Source organism: Leucopleurus acutus, assembly GCF_964270905.1.
Source record: "Leucopleurus acutus genome assembly, chromosome: X".
Lineage (NCBI taxonomy): Eukaryota > Metazoa > Chordata > Mammalia > Artiodactyla > Delphinidae > Leucopleurus > Leucopleurus acutus.
The window spans coordinates 36350765-36371733 of record NC_139148.1 but is presented as its reverse complement, the minus strand read 5'-3'; the positions used below and the strand labels follow the sequence as shown (position 1 = coordinate 36371733).

General features: G+C 37.2%; 1 protein-coding gene across 9 annotated transcripts in view; it reads left to right on the top strand.

Annotated features, from left to right (window-relative positions):
- Nucleotides 1–20969, top strand: part of CASK (calcium/calmodulin dependent serine protein kinase) — a 389761-nt gene that overhangs the window by 326517 nt on the left and 42275 nt on the right. For all 9 annotated transcript variants that reach the window (XM_082865258.1, XM_082865256.1, XM_082865252.1 and 6 more), the window contains exons 14-15: nucleotides 588–776; nucleotides 11266–11344. In XM_082865258.1, the coding sequence (XP_082721384.1) occupies nucleotides 588–776; nucleotides 11266–11344 (268 nt within the window). The remainder of the gene's footprint in view (nucleotides 1–587; nucleotides 777–11265; nucleotides 11345–20969) is intronic.

The following is a 20969-nucleotide window of genomic DNA, read 5'->3' as shown; positions in this document are numbered from 1 at the left end:
TATCATGTGATATTTTGGGAAATTACATTTCTTCAGGTACATTTGTGTGTGTTTTTATTTCTTTTACTAAGATGTATGTTATAAATTACCCTTTGCGTTATATAGCAGAGTTATTGTTAATACCATTGATGAAAGACGTTTACTCAATGCACCAATTATTGCACTGTTTCTTTTTAAATTTGTTTCCATTTTAAGCCCCAGCACAAATTTGCCAGCTCTATGTACAAATGATTCTTTCTGCTAAATTATTTGAAATTGCATTATGTCAGACTTTAATTGAACAAGTTAGTTGGGCACTTTTTCATAGCATCAAACACCTCTTACCCAGATAGTCAACAAACACATCCATTCATTGATTAGCTCACTCATTCTTTCATTTGTTCCTTCATTTTTAAAAATCCATCTATCATGATTATTTATCACAAAGAAATTATGGCATGGCTATATCTAGGTGTACTGTGCTTTGAGTTCTCTTTAGAGGAGAGATACCTTTGAGAGGCAAAGAATAATTTTATATATGTTTATATAATAGACTTCTGCTGGAATAGTTCTATTATTAATATTTTATTTCCTTTGTAAAATATCAGGCCTTACTTCAGACTCACGATGTAGTGGCACATGAAGTTTACAGTGATGAAGCATTGAGGGTTACACCTCCTCCCACTTCTCCCTATTTAAATGGTGATTCTCCAGAAAGCGCAAATGGAGACATGGATATGGAGAACGTGACCAGAGTTCGCCTGGTCCAGTTCCAAAAGAACACAGATGAACCAATGGTAAGTAGGAAAAGAAAGTTTTCTGTGTTCTCATAAAATCCCAGCATGAGTTATAGCAGCTACCTTCCACCTATACTACTAGGAGGTGGGGAGGAAAGGAGGGCATGGATAGTTTTAAAGAAACCAGTTTCCAGATCCTAAATAAGCCACCACCATACCCCTCCACCCCCACCTAAAATTGTTCTGCCTGACACCATGCCTAAGGTATGTTGGCTTTCCTTCCCACCTCTCCTTTCACAGTTGCTCTTCAACAACAACAAAAAAGGACAGACCTGATATATTAGTCTAGAGTGTAAAAACCTCTGGGGCAGCAAAGAAAGGTACAGTTTGAAATATTGGAATTGGTGTTGAAAAAGTGAACGTCTAAAATTCCTTTTACAAGTCTAGTGGTTTCCAGATCTTTTGCCTTCAACAAAATTAGAGGAAGACTAATTCGGAAGACATTCAAAGAATTGAGTGCCATTGCTAAAATAAAATTCCTTCCATTCATGTCTACCTATTTGATGTGAATTTGTTTTCTCAGTACTTAGGTGTAGCATTGGAATAGAATGATGCTGAACCCTGCCTCATCCTCATAGAATCTTCATAGGTTGGGAAGATCAAGGAGAGGCTCCTTGATGTTAACTGAACAGAGGGGGCAGGGAGAGTAGAGACCATCCAGGCAAACCAAGTAGCATATGCAGAAACCTGCTAGTGAAAAGGCTCTTAGCATAGTTTTTAAAATGGAAAGAAGGCACCACAGCTGGACTGTAGAAAACAAGGTGTACGGCAGGAACAGGACCTCACAGGTGTTGATTCTGTTTTTTATCTTAAAAACAGTGGGAGGCTATTGAAGAGTTTCAAGCAGGGAGATAAGATCAGATTTTCATTTTAGAAATAATTACTCTGGAGAATGGATTAGAGGGGGACAAGAGTGGATATAGGGAGACCAGTTAAGAGACTGTTATTACAGTAATACGGGGAGAGATGATGGAACTCAACTAGAGGGATGGATGTCAAATGGAAAGAAGTGAATAGATTTAACAAAAGACCTTGATAATGGATTGACACTGGGGACTGAGGGAGAAGCACGTATTGAGGATGACCCTAAGCTTTAGGCTTTTCACAGCCAGATGGACAATGATGCTGCCTACTGAGACAGGGGATATTGGGAAAGTCCCAAGTTTTAGGAGAAATCATTTCTTTAGGGAAAAGGAAAACATTCAAACGTATGCATTCATATGTTTTCCTCAGAGCATAGAAAAGGGATATTGGGATATAGGACAACAAATTACTTAAGAAAGTTGCCCAGTTGCTTTCCAAGTTATAGGAAGAGTTACAGAGCAGTGATCCTATGATTGCAATTTCCAGAAAGCCCTCAACTCTAGACATTTGGGTTGTAATTCTCATTTACTGTTCTTTGCCAGTTATACTATATTATCTCAGGACTTACAGCAGACAGGGGACATGCAAATCACCTCACCAATCTGGTGCTCTCCAAGCAACTCTTTGACTTAAAAGAGTGCGGGCAGTAGCAACTTTTGGGTACCTCGGGCAAATCACTTCATGTCAGTGGGCCTCGTTTTGCTCATACTTTGCTTAGCAAGTATTACCAAAAGTGTGCTTGACTACACGATCCCCAAAATCCCACCCAGCTCTGAAAGTCTAATATTCCCCTCATTCATTTTATATATATATATATATATATTTTTTTTTTTTTGGCGTTACGCGGGCCCCTCACTGCCGTGGCCCCTCCCGTTGCGGAGCACAGGCTCCGGACACGGAGGCTCAGCGGCCATGGCCCACGAGCCCAGCCGCTGCGCGGCATGTGGGATCCTCCCGGACCGGGGCACGAACCCGTGTGCCCTGCATCGGCAGGCTGACTCCCAACCACTGCGCCACCAGGGAAGCCCCATTTTATATATTCATTCACTCATTTAGCAAATTTTTTTAAGTGCCTATACTATGTGCAGATCACTGTACGCCAGTGATGTAGTGGCAGATAAGACATGGCCCCTTCCTGGAACTCAGTTTCCACAAGGCTACCTACTTTTTTTTTTTTTTGGAGTGGGGGCCACGCTGTGGGGCATGCGGGATCTTAGTTCCCCGACCAGCGATCAAACCTGTGCCCCCTGCACTGGAGGTGTGGAGTCTTAACCATTGGACCACCAGGGAATACCTACATTAAACAAGTAAATATGCACTTTAGCACAGTTTGTTTAACGGGTGCAGTTATGACAGAGCTATAGCGGAGAGAAGGCTGCGTCAGAGAAGCAGGAGGAGGGGTGATGTTCAGCCAATCAGAGCAGACGGGAAAGTGGAAGTGACCACAAGGAGGAGGCCCAGAAATGTCTTGTGAGCGTCATATTCTAAAGCAATCCAATGACAGTTGCTTGATCTTCTGTATGGTTAACTACATAGAAACATAGACTGAGTAAAAGCGTAAAACTGCACCCCTGAGTTACATTTTTCAGAAAGCACAAAATGGCCTTGACTCTTCCCTAAAAGTCTCCTTAAAGAAGCCCTCCTGTCCTCCATCTTCTGTGATCCTAGTGAAGGTGTGTATTTCTTCTTTTAATTGGTTGCCATAAAAACAGAAATTATTTTTATGTGAAATATATTTTCAATAATATAGTTTTCTATTACATTTAATACAGCTTCATTTGCTTGCTTATTTGTCCTGTTAAAAACATTATATTACCGTGCAGGATATACCTGTATGATCTCTTTTGCTTTTTGGACCTTCTACAATGTATCCAACTATGTATGCTGGGTCCATCTCCCAAGGGTGTTATACTCCCATTACACCCTTGTTTTCCCATTTTTAACATCTCACTTATAATTATTTCTCTTGATTGGTACTCCCATAGTTGCAGGTGTTAAAGACCAAACTTAAAATAGCTTAGACAACAGGGGAGAGGCTTATGTAAACAAGGAAAAGCCAGGAGTTTACCCCAAGCTGGGGTAGGTTCAGCAGTAACTGGGCCAAATCCTTTCCCTGGAATTTGGGAACTTATGAACAGAGAAAACATGAATCAATTCCTCTCTGCAGAGAAATGTTTGAAGTAGACAAAATAATAAATATTAACTCCAGTTGGTTTGAGGTGAACTTTCCCTAGCCATGAGAGACCCTGTCTATCTCATTCACTACTGTGTCTAGCAGAGTGTCTGCCATATAACAGATTCACAGTAATATTGGTTGAATGAATACATTAATTTATTAATTTTAAGGATGGAACCCCCATCATACTATCATTTCCCTTCTGAAATTAGATTTGACTTACACATTAATTTACAACATTTTTCCAGGAACACCTTCTCTTGGTAACCATAGATGCTGATTGAATGTACAAGTTGGAAATGATACTTGAACAATACAGTTGAATGTGGGACTAGAAACATTTGATAAACCAGTTTTTTAAATTGCTTGCCTACCACATCTAAGAACCACAAAATAGGAACCATGCAAAGTTATATTTTATAGAACTGTACAAATTCAGATAGGGTCTAGATTATAACGTCTCAAATATTTTCATGGAACTTTCTAACAGAATGTTATTTTCCAATGAAGAAGATAAGACAGAGTCCCCCTACTCCTAATCATCTCAAATTTAAGACCAGTTTTCAGCAAGGGAGCTTGTTAAAAATACAGATCTGGGCTCTATTCCACACTTCCTGAATCTAAATCCAAAGAGTGAGTTTAAAACTCAATATTGGACTTCCCTTGTGGCACAGTGGGAAGAATCTGCCTGCCACTGCAGGGGACATGGGTTCAAGCCCTGGTCTGGGAAGAGCCTACATGCCACGGAGCAACTAAGCCCATGTGCCGCAACTACTGAGCCTGTGCTCTAGAGCCTGCGAGCCACAACCACTGAGCCCGCATGCCACAACTGCTGAAGCCCGTGTGCCTAGAGCCCATGCTCCACAACAAGAGAAACCACCTCAATGAGAAGCATGTGCACCACAATGAAGAGTAGCCCCCGCTTGCAGCAACTAGAGAAAGCCCACGTGCAGCAACAAAGATCCAATGTAGCCAAAAATAAATAAAATATAAAATAAATAAAGTTAATATTATTTAAAAGGTCCCCATGTGACTCTTAGAATCAACCAAGTCTAGTACAAAAATATGTTTATGAAAGCTTCTCATATAATGGTGAATAATTGGAAAGTAAAAGTAATCTATTCCATAGAATAGTATTCTGGCATTAAGTATATAGAGCTTCCACTTCCAACCAAGGTGGAGTAACAGGAACAGATTTACCCTCTCACCTGAAACAACCAAAACAAATTTTAAACACACAAAATGAAGTAACAGTTTTCAAGACATTGGACATCAGGCAGCAAAGGACAGTGATTCCTAAGAAACAGTAAGCAAATAAGGTGAGCACTGTGATTGCCCCACCTTACTGACATGTGAGAGTTTCCAAGTCACAACACAGTGAGGGGGAACTGAGGCAGAGCAGGCAGACTCCCTGAAGAGACAGAGCTGAGGGCCTGGGAAGACCAAAGAACTAAAGTTCATAGGACAGAGTACTGAAGAGGAGAGAACTGCACAAAGAGAGAACCCTAGAGATCTATAGAGGGTCCCTCTCAGGTATTCATCTGAATAATGATCAGCACATTTATGAAAGGAACCTACCCGGAGCCAAGGAAAGACCATCCAAAAGGATGAGAGGGAACAGTGCCCAACACTCACTGCCTGTTCCCACCACCCAGACTAGAAAAACCAATTCAAGGGGCATTGAGTAGAGTGCTTAGGAAGGTCTTGCCTCAGTAATGAGGAATAAGTAGCCCTAGATAGAGAATTGCCCCATACCTGCCTTAACAAATCATGAAAGCAAGACCCAAAGGATCAAACTATTTCCAAGTAACTGAACTACATCCCAGGACAAAGCTTAAGAATATTTACAAGAAAAAAATCTAGGGATTCGCCGGTGGCACAGTGGTTGAGAGTCCACCTGCCGATGCAGGGGCCACGGGTTCGTGCCCCGGTCCAGGAAGATCCCACATGCCGCGGAGCAGCTGGACCCGTGAGCCATAGCCACTGAGCCTGCATGTCCAGAGCCTGTGCTCCGCAACGGGAGAGGCCACAGCAGTGAGAGGCCCACGTACCGCAAAAAAAAAAAAAAAAAATAGCATGCAATAAGATAAAATTCACAATGTCTGCAATCTAATCAAACACTGCTAAGCATGTAAAGAGGCAGGAAAATGTGACCTATAATGTGGAGAATAATCAATCAAAACTGACATGCAACTGACAAAGATATTAGAATTAGCAGAAAAATTGCACTATGAGATAAATGGCAGATTAAACATTTCAGAAGAATAGATTAGTGAACTCAAAGGACATAGCAATAGAAACTATCCAAAACAAAACACAGAAAGAAAAAGAATTTTAAAAAATGAAAAGAATATTACTGAGCTATAGAACAACTTCAAGCAGCCTAATATTTGGTTACTTGGAGTCTATGAAGGAGAAGACAGTGAAGAAGAAACAGGAAATATATTTGAAGAAATAATGACTGAAAACATTCCAAACTTGATGAAAACTATAAATCCACAGATGCAAGAATCACAGTGAACCCCAAGCACAAGAAACATGAGGAAAACAACACCAAGGTACCTCATAATCAAACTGCTTAGTACCTATGATAAATACGTCTTAAAAACAGAGATAAAAAAGAAATGTTGCATACAGGGGAACAAAGATAAGAATGATATCAGATTTCTTATGAGAAACAGTACAATTAAGAAGAACAATGGGGGCTTCCCTGGTGGCACAGTGGTTGAGAGTCCGCCTGCTGATGCAGGGGACGTGGATTCGTGCCCCAGTCCGGGAAGATCCCACATGCTACGGAGCGGCTGGGCCCGTGAACCATGGCCACTGAGCCTGCGCATCTGGAACCTGTGCTCCGCAACAGGAGAGGCCATAACAGTAAGAGGCCCACATACCGCAAAAAAAAAAAAAAAAAAAAAAGAAGAAGAACAATGACTTAAAGTACTGAAAGGGGAAAAAAAAAAACCTCTCAGGTTAGAATTCTAAACCCAGCAAAGGTATCTATCAAAAAATAAAGGTAAAATAAAAACATTTTCAGACATATCAAAACTGAAATAATTCAGTAGACTTACAGTATATGAAATGTTAAAGGACATCCTTATCATTTAAATCTCTCTCAAAGATAAATGGAATTATAAGACACTGATGAAAGAAATTAAAGATGATACAAATAGATGGAGAGATATACCATGTTCTTGGATTGGAAGAATCAACATTGTGAAAATGACTCTACTACCCAAAGCAATCTACAGATTCAATGCAATCCCTATCAAACTACCACTGGCATTTTTCACAGAACTAGAACAAAAAATTTTGCAATTTGTATGGAAACACAAAAGACCCCGAATAGCCAAAGCAATCTTGAGAACGAAAGAAGGAACTGGAGGAATCAGGCTCCCTGACTTCAGACTATACTACAAAGCTACAGTTATCAAGACGGTATGGTACTGGCACAAAAACAGAAAGATAGATCAATGGAACAGGATAGAAAGCCCAGAGATAAACCCATGCACATATGGACACCTTATCTTTGATAAAGGTGGCAGTAATGTACAGTGGAGAAAGGACAGCCTCTTCAATAAGTGGTGCTGGGAAAACTGGACAGGTACATGTAAAAGTATGAGATTAGATCACTCCCTAACACCATACACAAAAATAAGCTCAAAATGGATTAAAGACCTAAATGTAAGGCCAGAAACTATCAAACTCTTAGAGGAAAACATAGGCAGAACACTCTATGACATAAATCACAGCAAGATCCTTTCTGACCCACCTCCTAGAGTAATGGAAATAAAAACAAAAATAAACAAATGGGACCTAATGAAACTTCAAAGCTTTTGCACAGCAAAGGAAACCATAAACAAGACCAAAAGACAACCCTCAGAATGGGAGAAAATATTTGCAAATGAAGCAACCGACAAAGGATTAATCTCCAAAATTTACAAGCAGCTCATGCAGCTCAATAACAAGAAAACAAACAACCCAATCCAAAAATGGGCTGAAGACCTAAATAGACATTTCTCCAAAGAAGATATACAGACTGCCAACAAACACATGAAAGAATGCTCAACATCATTAATCATTAGAGAAACGCAAATCAAAACTACAATGAGATATCATCTCACACCAGTCAGAATGGCCATCATCAAAAAATCTAGAAACAATAAATGCTGGAGAGGGTGTGGAGAAAAGGGAACACTCTTGCACTGCTGGTGGGAATGTGAATTGGTTCAGCCACTATGGAGAACAGTATGGAGGTTCCTTAAAAAACTACAAATAGAACTACCATATGACCCAGCAATCCCACTACTGGGCATATACCCTGAGAAAACCAAAATTCAAAAAGAGTCATGTACCAAAATGTTCATTGCAGCTCTATTTACAATAGCCCAGAGATGGAAACAACCTAAGTGCCCATCATCGGATGAATGGATAAAGAAGATGTGGCACATATATACAATGGAATATTACTCAGCCATAAAAAGAAACAAAATTGAGCTATTTGTAATGAGGTGGATAGACCTAGAGTCTGTCATACAGAGTGAAGTAAGTCAGAAAGAGAAAAACAAATACTGTATGCTCACACATATATATGGAATTTAAGAAAAAAAATGTCATGAAGAACCTAGGGGTAAAGCCAGGAATAAAGACGCAGACCTCCTAGAGAACGGACTTGAGGTTATGGGGAGGGAGAAGGGTGAGCTGTGACAGGGCGAGAGAGAGTCATGGGCATATACACACTAACAAACGTAGTAAGGTAGATAGCTAGTGGGAAGCAGCCGCATGGCACAGGGATATTGGCTCGGTGCTTTGTGACAGCCTGGAGGGGTGGGATAGGGAGGGTGGGAGGGAGGGAGACGCAAGAGGGAAGACATATGGGAACATATGTTTATGTATGACTGATTCACTTTGTTATAAAGCAGAAACTAACACACCATTGTAAAGCAATTATACACCAATAAAGATGTTAAAAAAAAAAAGATAAATGGAAGTCTAAACAAAAATAATAGCAATGTGTTTGGGTTTTTTGTTTGTTTGTTTGTTTTGTGGTACGCGGGCCTCTCACTGTTGTGGCCTCTCCCGCTGCAGAGCACAGGCTCCGGATGCGCAGGCTCAGCGTCCATGGCTCACGGGCCCAGCCGCTCCGTGGCATCTTCCTGGACCGGGGCACGAACCCATGGCCCCTGCATCGGCAGGCGGACTCTCAACCACTGTGCCACCAGGGAAGCCCTGTTTGGGGTTTTTTAACATGTAAAAGTAAAATGTATGACAGCACAAAGGTCAGGAGGAAGGAAGTGGAAGTATAATGTTATAAGGTTCTTATACTGTACATGACATGGTATAATATCACTTGAAGGTAGACTGATAAGTTAAAGATGTATGCTATAAACCCTAAAGCAACCACTAAAACAACAAAACAATTATAGCTAATAAGAAAACAGGAGAGAAAAATAGTATGAAAATAAATCCAAAAGAAGGCAGGAAAAGGGGAACATGGGACAGATGGGACAAGTAGAAATCAAATAGCAAGAAGATATATTTATACCTGACTGTATCAGTAATCACATTAAATGTAAATAGTCCAAATTCCCCAAATTAAAAAGCAGAGGTTGTCAGGTTGGTGTGTGGGGAGGAAGCAAAACTGATTATATACTGCCTGCAAGAAATGCTTTATACATGAAGACAAATCTTTTCAAAGGAAAAGGATGAAAAAAGGTATACTGATGATGACATTAATCAGAAGGAAGCTGGAGTGACTCTATTAATATCAAAGTATATTCTCAGACCACAATGGAATTAAATTAGAAATGAATAACAGAAAGATGTCTGGGAAAATCCCCAAGCACTTGAAAACTAAATTATCCAATTCTAAATAACCCATGGATGAAAGAAGAAATCAAAAGGGAAATTTTTAAGTATTTTGAAGTGAATGAAAATGAAACCACAACATACCAGAACTTGTGGGATACTGCTAAAGCAGTACTTAGGGAGAAATGTGTAGCACTAAACACCAATGTTAAAAAGAAGAAATAAAACAATGACCTCAGCTTCTACCTTAAGAAAGTAGAACAAAAAGAGCAAATTAAACCCAAAGTGGGTAAAAGGAAAGAAATAATAAAGATCAAAGTGGAAATCAATGAAATAGAAAATAAAAACAATAGAAAAATCAATAAAACTTTTCCTTTGACAAGATCAGATCAGTCAAGGAAAAATAAGACACTAATTACCTGGATCATTCATAAGAGAAGTGACATTACTACAGATTCTACAGATATAAAAAGAATAATAAGGAAATATGGTAAACAACTTTATGTCAATAAATTCAACAACCTAAATGAAATAGACAAATTCACTGGGAGACAGAAACTACCAAAGCTCACTTAAAAAGGAATAAACTGAATTGCCCTATACTATTTAAAAATTGAATTTAGGTTAAAAAAAAATCCCTCAAAGAAAACTCCAGGCCAAGATGGCTTTAGTGGTAAATTCTACCAAACATGTAATAAACAGTACTAATTTGTATACAAACTCTTCCCAAAACATTGAAAAGGAAGGAATTCTTCCCAACTTACTATTTTTGATGAGAAGGAGGAAGAGGCAGCTAGCATTACCCTGATACCCAAAACAGACATTTTGCAAGAAAAGAAAACTGCAGACCAGTAACCCTTGTGAGTATAGATGCAAAAATTCTAAACAAATGCATATCTTAGAAAAGGAAAAATACATCATGGCCAAGTGGAGACTAATCCATTAATACAGCTTTATTTATAAGAGACAAAAGCTAGAAGCAATTCAGTGGATGAATGGATAAACAAAATGGTATATCCATACAGTGGAATATTCAGCAAGAACAAAGAATGAACTATTGATACATGCAATGATGTAGTTGAATTTCACGTTGTGAGTGTAAAAAAAGCAACATAAAAGAGTTCATACTGTATGAGTTCATTTATAGAAAGTGAAAACTAATCTATAGCCAGTGAAAACATATCAATGGTTGCTTAGGGATGTTGAGGTGGGGGAGCAGGGCATGGAGGGATGTAAGTAGATTACCAGTGGGCATGAGAAAACTTTTGGGAGTGATGGATATATTCATTATCCTGATTGTGGTGATGGTTTCACACATGTATACATATATCAAACTTGTCAAATTGTACACTTTACATAAGCATATGTCAATTATACATTGATAAAAAAGTTTTAAATTATTAGCAACATGGAAAATAATTATAGGATTAAAAAGCATTATACAAAATGTATGTGTACTATTATTACACTAATCAAAATATCAAAATTAATATTTCTGTCGTGGCATAATAGAGTTTTCTCCTTCATTTTCCGTATTTTCTTTAATGTTTTCCTAACTTTTGTAATTAAGGTTATCTACAGCAAAATCACAAATATAAAAAGTGCCCTCTTATAGTAATTCTGTTTTTCCTTAACTTTTTACAGGGAATCACTTTAAAAATGAATGAGCTAAATCACTGTATTGTTGCAAGAATCATGCATGGGGGCATGATTCATAGGCAAGGTAAGTTCCATATATAATTCTTTCTTTCCTTCCTTAATTTTTTTCCTGTAGCCTAGTGTTTTATGATCCATATAAATGATCAGTTTCATTTATGTTTTATATAAATGATTTATTTAAGTTATCTGTCTTTGGTTTTAATCACTGTTGGCCTCCATTCACTTTTATTCATCTCCACATGCTCCAATCTGTAGATACTCAAGGGAGGGTATATTATAGTTTTGTTGCAGGAGCATCTCTGAGTCACTCTTTAGATCCTGACTTATTAGAGGCCATTGGAGATAAAGTATTATCATATCAGGCCTCAGGATATGTGGAAGACATCTGTACTGGGATACAAGATAGATAGATAGATATTTGCAAAGTTAAATGACAGTTGAAGAATTGCTCTCTCATTCATTCAGGAATGAGATATACTATTTATAAATTAGGAAATTAGAATTTCATAAATAACAGTATAAAATTTAAATGGTAAAATAAGAGATATCAAATCTGTGATTAACTTCTTAATACCTGCTACAATAAGTGCAGTCATTCTGAGAAGGGACCAAAGTAGACAAAGAATGATTTTTTTGAGAAAGTGGAACTATTGTTAACCCTCAGGTGGATGGGATTTAGACATGTAGGTTTAGGCTCCTCTTTGAAAGGACTGAGTTATATGCATTAGTATTTAGAGCCTGATCCAAAAATGATTCTCCTGTCCAAAAATTAGACTTCCTTTCTTTGAGATCGTGTTATTTTTGTACTTAACACCTCTTTCCTTAACCCTGGAGAGCAAGAGGTAACACCATAAGCCTTTTAGTGCCTTCTTGTCCTCTTTAGAGATGACTGCTGTGTCTGGCATTACTGCTGCCTTCAGAGGAATCTGTAGGTTTCATGAGTGGATAGCACTCACACAGGAGAATGTTTGGTTTTAAATTCCTGTATGAATTTTTTTGTTTATTATTTTTAATAACTTGCTATAAATTCAGTAAAGTCACAACACCATTATTTCTTTAATCTCTTTTTCTTATATTACCATACTGGCAAAAACTTGCTGTCTTTAATAGAAGTGGTATAGTGAACATCCTTGTCCTATTCTTGTTTTTAAAAGGTAGCTTTCCAATGTTTCCCCATGAAGAAGAATATTTACTATAGATTTTTAGTAGATACCTTTTATTAGGGCTGAAGAAGTTTTCTTATATTTAGTTGCTGGACATTTTAATTATGATTGGGTTTTGAATTTTATCAAATGCTTCTTCTGCATCTGCTGAGATGATTTATTTTCTTTTTACCTATTAATGTGGTGAATGACTTTTAAAGACATCCTAATGATAACCACCCCCCTCCTGGCATTTTTCAGATAAACCCAACTTAGTCATTGTGTATTATCTTTTGGTATGTACTGCTTGATTCTATGTGCTATTATTTTGTTTAAGATTTCTGTGGTTGCAATTAGGAGTGAGACTGGCCTGTAGTTAATTTTCCTTCCTGTGTCTCTCTGTCTGATGTTAGTTTCAAAGTTACATTGGCCTCATAAAATGACTTGGAGAACCTCTCTTCATGAGTTCTCTGAATATTGTATAATACTGGAATGATTTGTAGCCTGTAAGTTTAGTAGAACTTGCCTATAAAACTATCAGGGGCTGATGTTTTGTGTTTGGTTTCTTTCAAGGAAGATTTTTCTTTTTACCACTGTTTCAATTTCTTTAACATTCATAAGGCTATTCAGCCTTTCTATATCTTGAGTGAGTTCTGGTAAATTACATTTTACTGAAAAAATCTTTAAGTTTTTAAAATTATTCTAGTAAGCTTCTTCTTAGTGTCCACTTACCTTTTTATTTTCTGCTGTCTCTGTAATTATGTACCCTTTATTCCTAATATTTATTTGTGCCTTGTCTTTTTTCTCTTGATCAGCTTACCAGAGGTTTGTTCAAAAACCCACTTTGGGTTCTGTTAATTCTCTCCATTGTATATTTATTTTCTATTTTATTGTTTTATGACCTAATTTTTATTTTCTCCTTCCTTCTACTTTCTATTGGTTTTATCTAACTTTTAAAATTCAACACTTAGTTCATTTATTCCAGTCTTTCTTCATCTCTAATATATGCTTTTAAGGTTAAACTCTACCTCTCTAAGTACTGTTTTATCAGTATCCCACCAGTTATGATATGAAGCATTTTTATTGTGATTCAATTCTAAGTATTTTTGAATTTCTAGTGTTATATTTTTCATTGACCCACAAGTTATTTAGAAATGTTTTTATGTACCACATTTAAGAGGATTTCCTGTATATCTTTTTATGTTTTACTTCTAACTTAATTGCATTGGGGTCAGAGAATGTGGTCTGTATGACACCATTTCTTTGAGGTTTGTTGAGACTTGTGTTATGGCATAGCACTTTAATCATTTTTGTAAATGGTCCATGTGTACGTAAGAAGACTGTTTATTCTTTAATTGTTGCATGCAGAATTCTCTATATGATTGCTTGAGGTTATTTTTTTTTGTTCAAATATTCTATATATTGACTAATTTCTTGTCTGTTTGACCTATCAGTAATTGTCGAAATATTCCAATTATCATGGTAGAGTTTTTCTATTTCTACTTATAGATCTCACACTTTGGGTTTTATATATTCAAAGCTGTTTTATTAGGAGCATAGAAGTGCCTGGTAACCATGTCTATCCTTAATATACTTTCTACTTAAAACCTATTTTATATTAATATAGTTATTCCAACTTAACTTTAGTATTTCCTAGCATGTCTTCTTCCCTCATTTCTAACCATTCTGTGCCTGTATGCTGTAGAGTGTGTCTTACAAACATTTCCAAATTTGGGTTTTTCATTTTGTAATGCACTCTGATGATCGCTATCTTTTAATGGGCAAGGTTAGTCCATTAATATTTATTTTGATGATTTCTATCATCTTGCTTTTTTAAATATTTATTCCATATTTTAATTGATATTTTTCCTTCATTTTTGTTCCATTCCCCCACCCCCAGGTAAATTAGAATTTCAGCACTCTATTTCTAATTTTTAGGTGGTTACCTTGAAATTTTGTCATGCATATTTAACTTGACATATACTAAAGTGAAACAGTATGTTAATCCCACTCCCAAAGAATACAAAGACATTGGAACATCAAGTTAGATCCCAGTCTTGACTTGCATATTATTCTTGCCCAGCACTTTCATTCTGTCCTGTTTTAAATCCACAAATTTGAAATTACTCTTAAAATACATGACCATTTTTGTTTCGATTTACATAAATGTTTACAATTTTATTTGCTCATCATTCCTTTTTGCATTGCAGACCATCCTTTGGGGAGCGTTTTTCTTTCTTCCTAAACTACATCCTTTAAAGTTCCTTTAGTGATAGTCTCTTGTTGGTAAACTACCTCAGGTGGTGTTTGTCTGTAAATATTTCATTTTAGCCTCAATTTTTTTTTTGAACATCTTTCTAGGAGTATAATTGCTTTACAATGTTGTGTTAGTTTGTGCTGTATAACAAAGTGAATCAGCTATATGTATACATATATCCCAATATCCCCTCCCTCTTGCATCTCCCTTCCACGTTCCCTATCCCACCCCTCTAGTTGGTCACAAAGCAACAAGCTGATCTCCCCGTGCAGTGCGACGCAGCTGCTTCCCACTAGCTATTTTACATTTGGTACTGTATATATGTCAATGCTACTCTCTCACTTCATACCAGCTTACCCTTCCTCCTCCCCGTGTCCTCAAGTCCATTCTCTACATCTGCATCTTTATTCCTGTCCTGCCCCTAGGTTCTTCAGAACCTTTTTTTTTTTTTTTTTTTTTTAGATTCCATATATATGTGTTAGCCTACGGTATTCGTTTTTCTCTTTCTGACTTACTTCACTTGGTATGACAGACTCTATGTCCACCTACTTCATTACAAATAACTCAATTTCGTTTCTTTTCATGGCTGAGTAATATTCCATTTTATATATGTGCCACACCTTCTATATCCATTCATCCGTCAGTGGACACTTAGGTTGCTTCCATGTCCTGGCTATTGTAAATACAGCTGCAATGAGCATTGTGGTACATGACTCTTTTTGAATTATGGTTTTCTCGGGGTGTATGCTCAGTAGTGAGATTGCTGGGTCATATGGTAGTTCTATTTTTAGTTTTCTAAGGAACCACCATGCTGTTCTCCATAGTGGCTGTATCAATTTATATTCCCACCAACAGTGCAACAGGGTGCCCTTTTCACCACACCCTCTCCAGCATTTATTGTTTGTAGATATTTTGATGATGGCCATTCTGACTGGTGTGAGATGATATCTCATTGTAGTTTTGATTTGCATTTCTCTCATGATTAGTGATGTTGAGCAACCTTTCATGTGTTTGTTGGCAATCTGTATATCTTCTTTGGAGAAATGTCTGTTTAGGTCTTCTGACCATTTTGGGATTGGGTTGTTTGTTTTTTTGATATTGAGCTGCATGTGCTGCCTGTAAATTTTGGAGATTAATCCTTTGTCAGTTGCTTCATTTGCAAATATTTTCTCCCATTCTGAGGGTTGTCTTTTGGTCTTGTTTATGGTTTCCTTTGCTGTGCAAAAGCTTTGAAGTTTCATTAGGTCCCATTTGTTTTATTTTTGTTTTTATTTCCATTTCTCTATGATATGGGTCAAAAAGGATATTGCTGTGATTTACGTCATAGAGTGTTCTTCCTATGTTTTCCTTTAAGAGTTTTATAATCTCTGGCTTTACATTTAGGTCTTTAATCCATTTTGAGTTTATTTTTGTGTATGGTGTTAGGAAGTGTTCTAATTTCATTTTTTTTCATGTAGCTGTCCGGTTTTCCCAGCATCACTTATTGAAGAGGCTGTCTTTTCTCCATTGTATATTCCTGCCTCCTTTATCAAAGATAAGGTGACCATATGTGTGTGGGTTTATCTCTGGGCTTTCTATCCTGTTCCATTGATCTGTATTTCTGTTTTAATGCCAGTACCATACTGTCTTGATTACTGTAGCTTTGTAGTATAGTCTGAAGTCAGGGAGCCTGATTCCTCCAGCTCCATTTTTCTTTATCAAGATTGCTTTGGCTGTCTGGGGTCTTTTGTGTTTCCATACAAATTGTGAAATTTTTTGTTCTAGTTATGTGAAAAATGCTATTGGTAGTTTGATAGGGATGCATTGAATCTGTAGATTGCTTTCGGTAGTATAGTCATTTTCACAATGTTGATTCTTCCAATCCAGGAACATGGTATATCTCTCCATCTGTTTGTATCATCTTTAATTTCTTTCATCAGTGTATTATAGTTTTCTGCATACAGGTCTTTTGTCTCCCTAGGTAGGTTTATTCCTAGATATATTTTATTCTTTTTGTTGCCGTGGTTAATGGGAGTGTTTCCTTAATTTCTCTTTCAGATTTTTCATCATTAGTGTATAGGAATGCAAGAGATTTCTGTGCATCAATTTTGTATCCTGCAACTTTACCAAATTCATTGATTAGCTCTAGTAGTTTTCTGGTAGCATCTTTAGGGTTCTCTATGTATAGTATCACGTCATCTGCAAACAGTGACAGCTTTACTTCTTTTCCTATTTGGATTCCTTTTATTTCTTTTTCTTCTCTGATTGCTGTGGCTAAAACTTCCGAAACTATGTTGAATAATAGTGGAGATAGTGGGCATCCTTATCTTGTTCCTAATTTTAGAGGAAATGGTTTCAGTTTTTCACCATTGAGAATGATGTTGACTGTGGGTTTGTTATATATGACCTTTATTATGTTGAAGTAAGTTCCCTCTATGCCTACTTTCTGCAGGGTTTTTATCATAAATGGGTGTTGAATTTTGTCAGAAGCTTTTTCTGAATCTATTGAGCTTATCATATGGTTTTTCTCCTTCAATTTGTTAATATGGTGTATCACATTGATTGATTTGCATATATTGAAGAATCCCTGCATTCCTGGGATAAACCCCACTTGATCTTGGTGTATGATCCTTTTAATGTGCTGTTGGATTCTGTTTGCTAGTATTTTGTTGAGGATTTTTGCATCTCTGTTCATCAGTGATATTGGTCTGTAGTTTTCTTTTTTTGTGACATCTTTGTCTGGTTTTGATATCAGGGTGATGGTGGCCTTGTAGAATGAGTTTGGGAGTGTTCCTCCCTCTGCTATATTTTGGAAGAGTTTGAGAAGGATAGATGTTAGCTCTTCTCCAAGTGTTTGATAGAATTCACCCGTGAAGCCATCTGGTCCTGGGCTTTTGTTTGTTGGAAGATTTTTAATCACAGTCTCAATTTCACTGCTTGTGATTCGTCTGTTTATATTTTCTATTTCTTCCTGGTTCAGTCTCGGAAAGTTGTGCTTTTCTAAGAATTTGTCCATTTCTTCCAGGTTGTCCGTTTTATTGGCATATAGTTCCTTGTAGTAATCCCTCATGATTCTTTGTATTTTTGGAGTGTCAGTTGTTACTTCTCCTTTTTTAATTTCTAATACTGTTGATTTGAGTCTTCTCCCTTTTTTTCTTGATGAGTCTGTCTAGTGGTTTATCAATCTTGTTTATCTTCTCAAAGAACCAGCTTTTAGTTTTATTGATCTTTGCTGTTGTTTCCTTCATTTCTTTTTCTTTTGTTTCTGATCTGATCTTTATGATTTCTTTCCTTCTTCTATCTTTGGGGGGGTTTTGGTTCTTCTTTTTCTAATTGCTTTAGGTGTAAAGTTAGGTTGTTTATTTCAGATGTTTCTTGAGGTAGGATTGTATTGCTATAAACTTCCCTCTTAGAACTGCTTTTGCTGTATCCCGTAGGTTTTGGGTCGTCATGTTTTCATTGTCATTTGTTTCTAGGTATTTTTTGACTTCCTCTTTGATTTCTTCAGTGATCTCTTGGTTATTTAGTAGCGAATTGTTTAGCCTCCATGTGTTTGTATTTTTTACAGTTTTTTTCCTGTAATTGATATCTAGTCTCATAGCATTGTGGTTGGAAAAGATACTTGATACCATTTCAGTTTTCTTAAATTTACCAAGGCTTGATTTGTGACCCAAGATATGATCTATCCTGGAGAATGTTCCATGAGCACTTGAGAAGAAAGTGTATTCTGTTGTTTTTGGATGGAATGTCCTATAAATATCAATTAAGCCCATCTTGTTTAATGTTGCATTTAAAGCTTGTGTTTCCTTATTTATTTTCATTTTGGATGCTCTGTCCACTGGTGAAAGTGGGGTGTTAAAGTCCCCTACTATTATTGTGTTACTGTCAATTTCCCCTTTTATGTCAGCTTCAATCTTGATTACTTTTGCTGAGAGCACAGTTTTAAATTAATGGTTACCATTCTCTTTTCTTTTGGCATCTGTTGTTTGATATTGAGAAGTCTGGTGTCACTATAATTGCCCTTGCTTTGTAGGTGATCTCTGCTTCCTCCCTGGACTTTTTAAGGTGTTTGTCTTTGATGTTCTGTAGTTTTACTACCTCCCAGCATGGATTTCTTTTTATTTATCCTACTTGGGATACATTATTCTTTCTGGAGCTGTGTAATCATGTTTTCATCAGTTCAAGAAAATTTGCAACCATGTTTCTTCAAATATTGCCTCTTCTCCATTCTATTTCTCCTTCTGAACTCTAGGTAGATGTATGTTAGACATTCCCTCCATATCTCTTAATATCTTTTTCATATTTTCTTTATTTCTTGTTTCCTATTTTCCTTATCTCCTTACTTCTCTGAACTGCATTCTAGACAATTTATTTGGTTATGTCTTCCAGTTCACTGAAACTCTCTTAAGCCATATCTGAACTCCTGTTCAGCTCATCCGTTCATTGGTTTATGCTACCAATTATATTTTTCCTTTCTAGAGGTACTAGTTACTTGTTCTTCTTTTTATTTTCAGATCTGTCTGTTCACACCTGATAATCTCTTGTTGCATGTTCATCCTTGTAAATAGGTCCCTTTCTTTCCCCTAATATTTAACATATAGCTATTTTACACAGGCGTACCTTGGAGATATTACAGGTTTGGTTTCAGACCACCACAATAAAGTGAGTCACCTGAATTTTTTTGTTTCCCAGTGCATATAAAAGTTATGTTTGCACTATGCTTTCATCTGTTAAGCGTGCAATAGCATTATGTCTAAAAAATATACATACTTTAATTAAAAATTACTTTATTGCTAAAAAGTGCTAACCGTCATCTAAGCCTTCAGCAAATCGTAATCTTTGCTCCTGGTGGAGGGTACTGTCTAGATGTTGATGGCTGCTGACCGATCAGGGTGGTGGTTGCTGAAGCTTGAGGTGGCTCTGGCAATTTCTTAAAAGAAGACAACAATGAAGTTTGCCTCATTGATTGACTCTTCCTTTCACAAATGATTTCTCTGTAGCATGCAGTGCTGTTTGATAGCATTTTACCCATGGTAAAACTTGTTTCAAAATTGTAGTCAGTTCTCTCAAACCCTGCCACTGCTTTATCAACTAAGTTCATGTAATATTCTAAATCCTTTGTTGTCATTTCAACAATCAGGTAAGTTGCCATCTTATATGAGCACAGTTCATGACACCCCCAAAACAATTACAATAGTAACAGCAAGGATCACTCATCACAGATCACCATAACAAATATAATAATGATGAAAAAGTTTGAAGTATTGCGAGAATTACCAAAACATGATGCAGAGACATGAAGTGAGCAAACGCTGTTGGAAAAATGGCGCAGATAGAGTTGCTCAACACAGGGTTGCCACAAACCTTCAATTTATAAAAAATGCAGAATCTTTGAGGCACAGTAAAGCAAGGCACAAGAAAACAAGGTATTCTTGTATTCTATATCTGACCATTCCAATATCTATCCTCCTCGAGGATCTAAATCTGTTTTTTCTCTTTCTGATGACTCGCATAGTAGTTTGCCTTATTGTATGTATGTTTGGTGATCTTTGATTGTAAGCCTATTCCTTGTTCAAATCAATGGAAGTCTTGGGGGCCTAAACTGGAAACGCTTTCCTCCAGGAAGGGTTTGTTCCTTGTTCTACCAGCTGCCATGGAGTACCACTGATCTGGGTCTTGGCTCCCTACAGAATCCTAGGCTCAGCTTCTCTAACTTGCTATTGGCCCAAGGCTCAGAATCCGGCCGTCAGGCATTGCAGCAATGGCATTTACCCCTCCCACTATTTCATTCCGTCCTTACTTTGCCACCACTCCGGATGCAGCTCACAGGGTTCTTTTGTGTGGAGGGGAGAGTGTGGATGGAAGTGGGAAGTGTTCTTGGGAATTTGCATTCCTTTTGTGAGACCAGTAACACTTCAAGAGGTGTGCCCTAGACGGGATATGTAGTTGTAAGAAAGTCTGTGAGTGCCTAATCAACCATATTTGAAACAAAAGTCCCCAAATTTTTATGTTTTATTATGTTAACTTTCAAACATGAGTAGAGAAAACAGTGAAGTCAGTTGAAGTAGAGAAAAGTGGAAAGAATAGTGAAGTGATCGCCCACATACCCATAAGCCAGGTAGAATTATTGTTAATTCATGGCCACACTGGTTTCATCTGTATTTGCCCTACTGCCCACCCCCCTGGATTACTTTGAAGCAAATACCAGGTGCCTTATTTTCTTTATATGCATTTTAGTGCATACCTCTTAAAGATACAATGAGCTTTTCATGATGGAGTCAGGTCAATAAGTAAACGTGCACAATTCATAA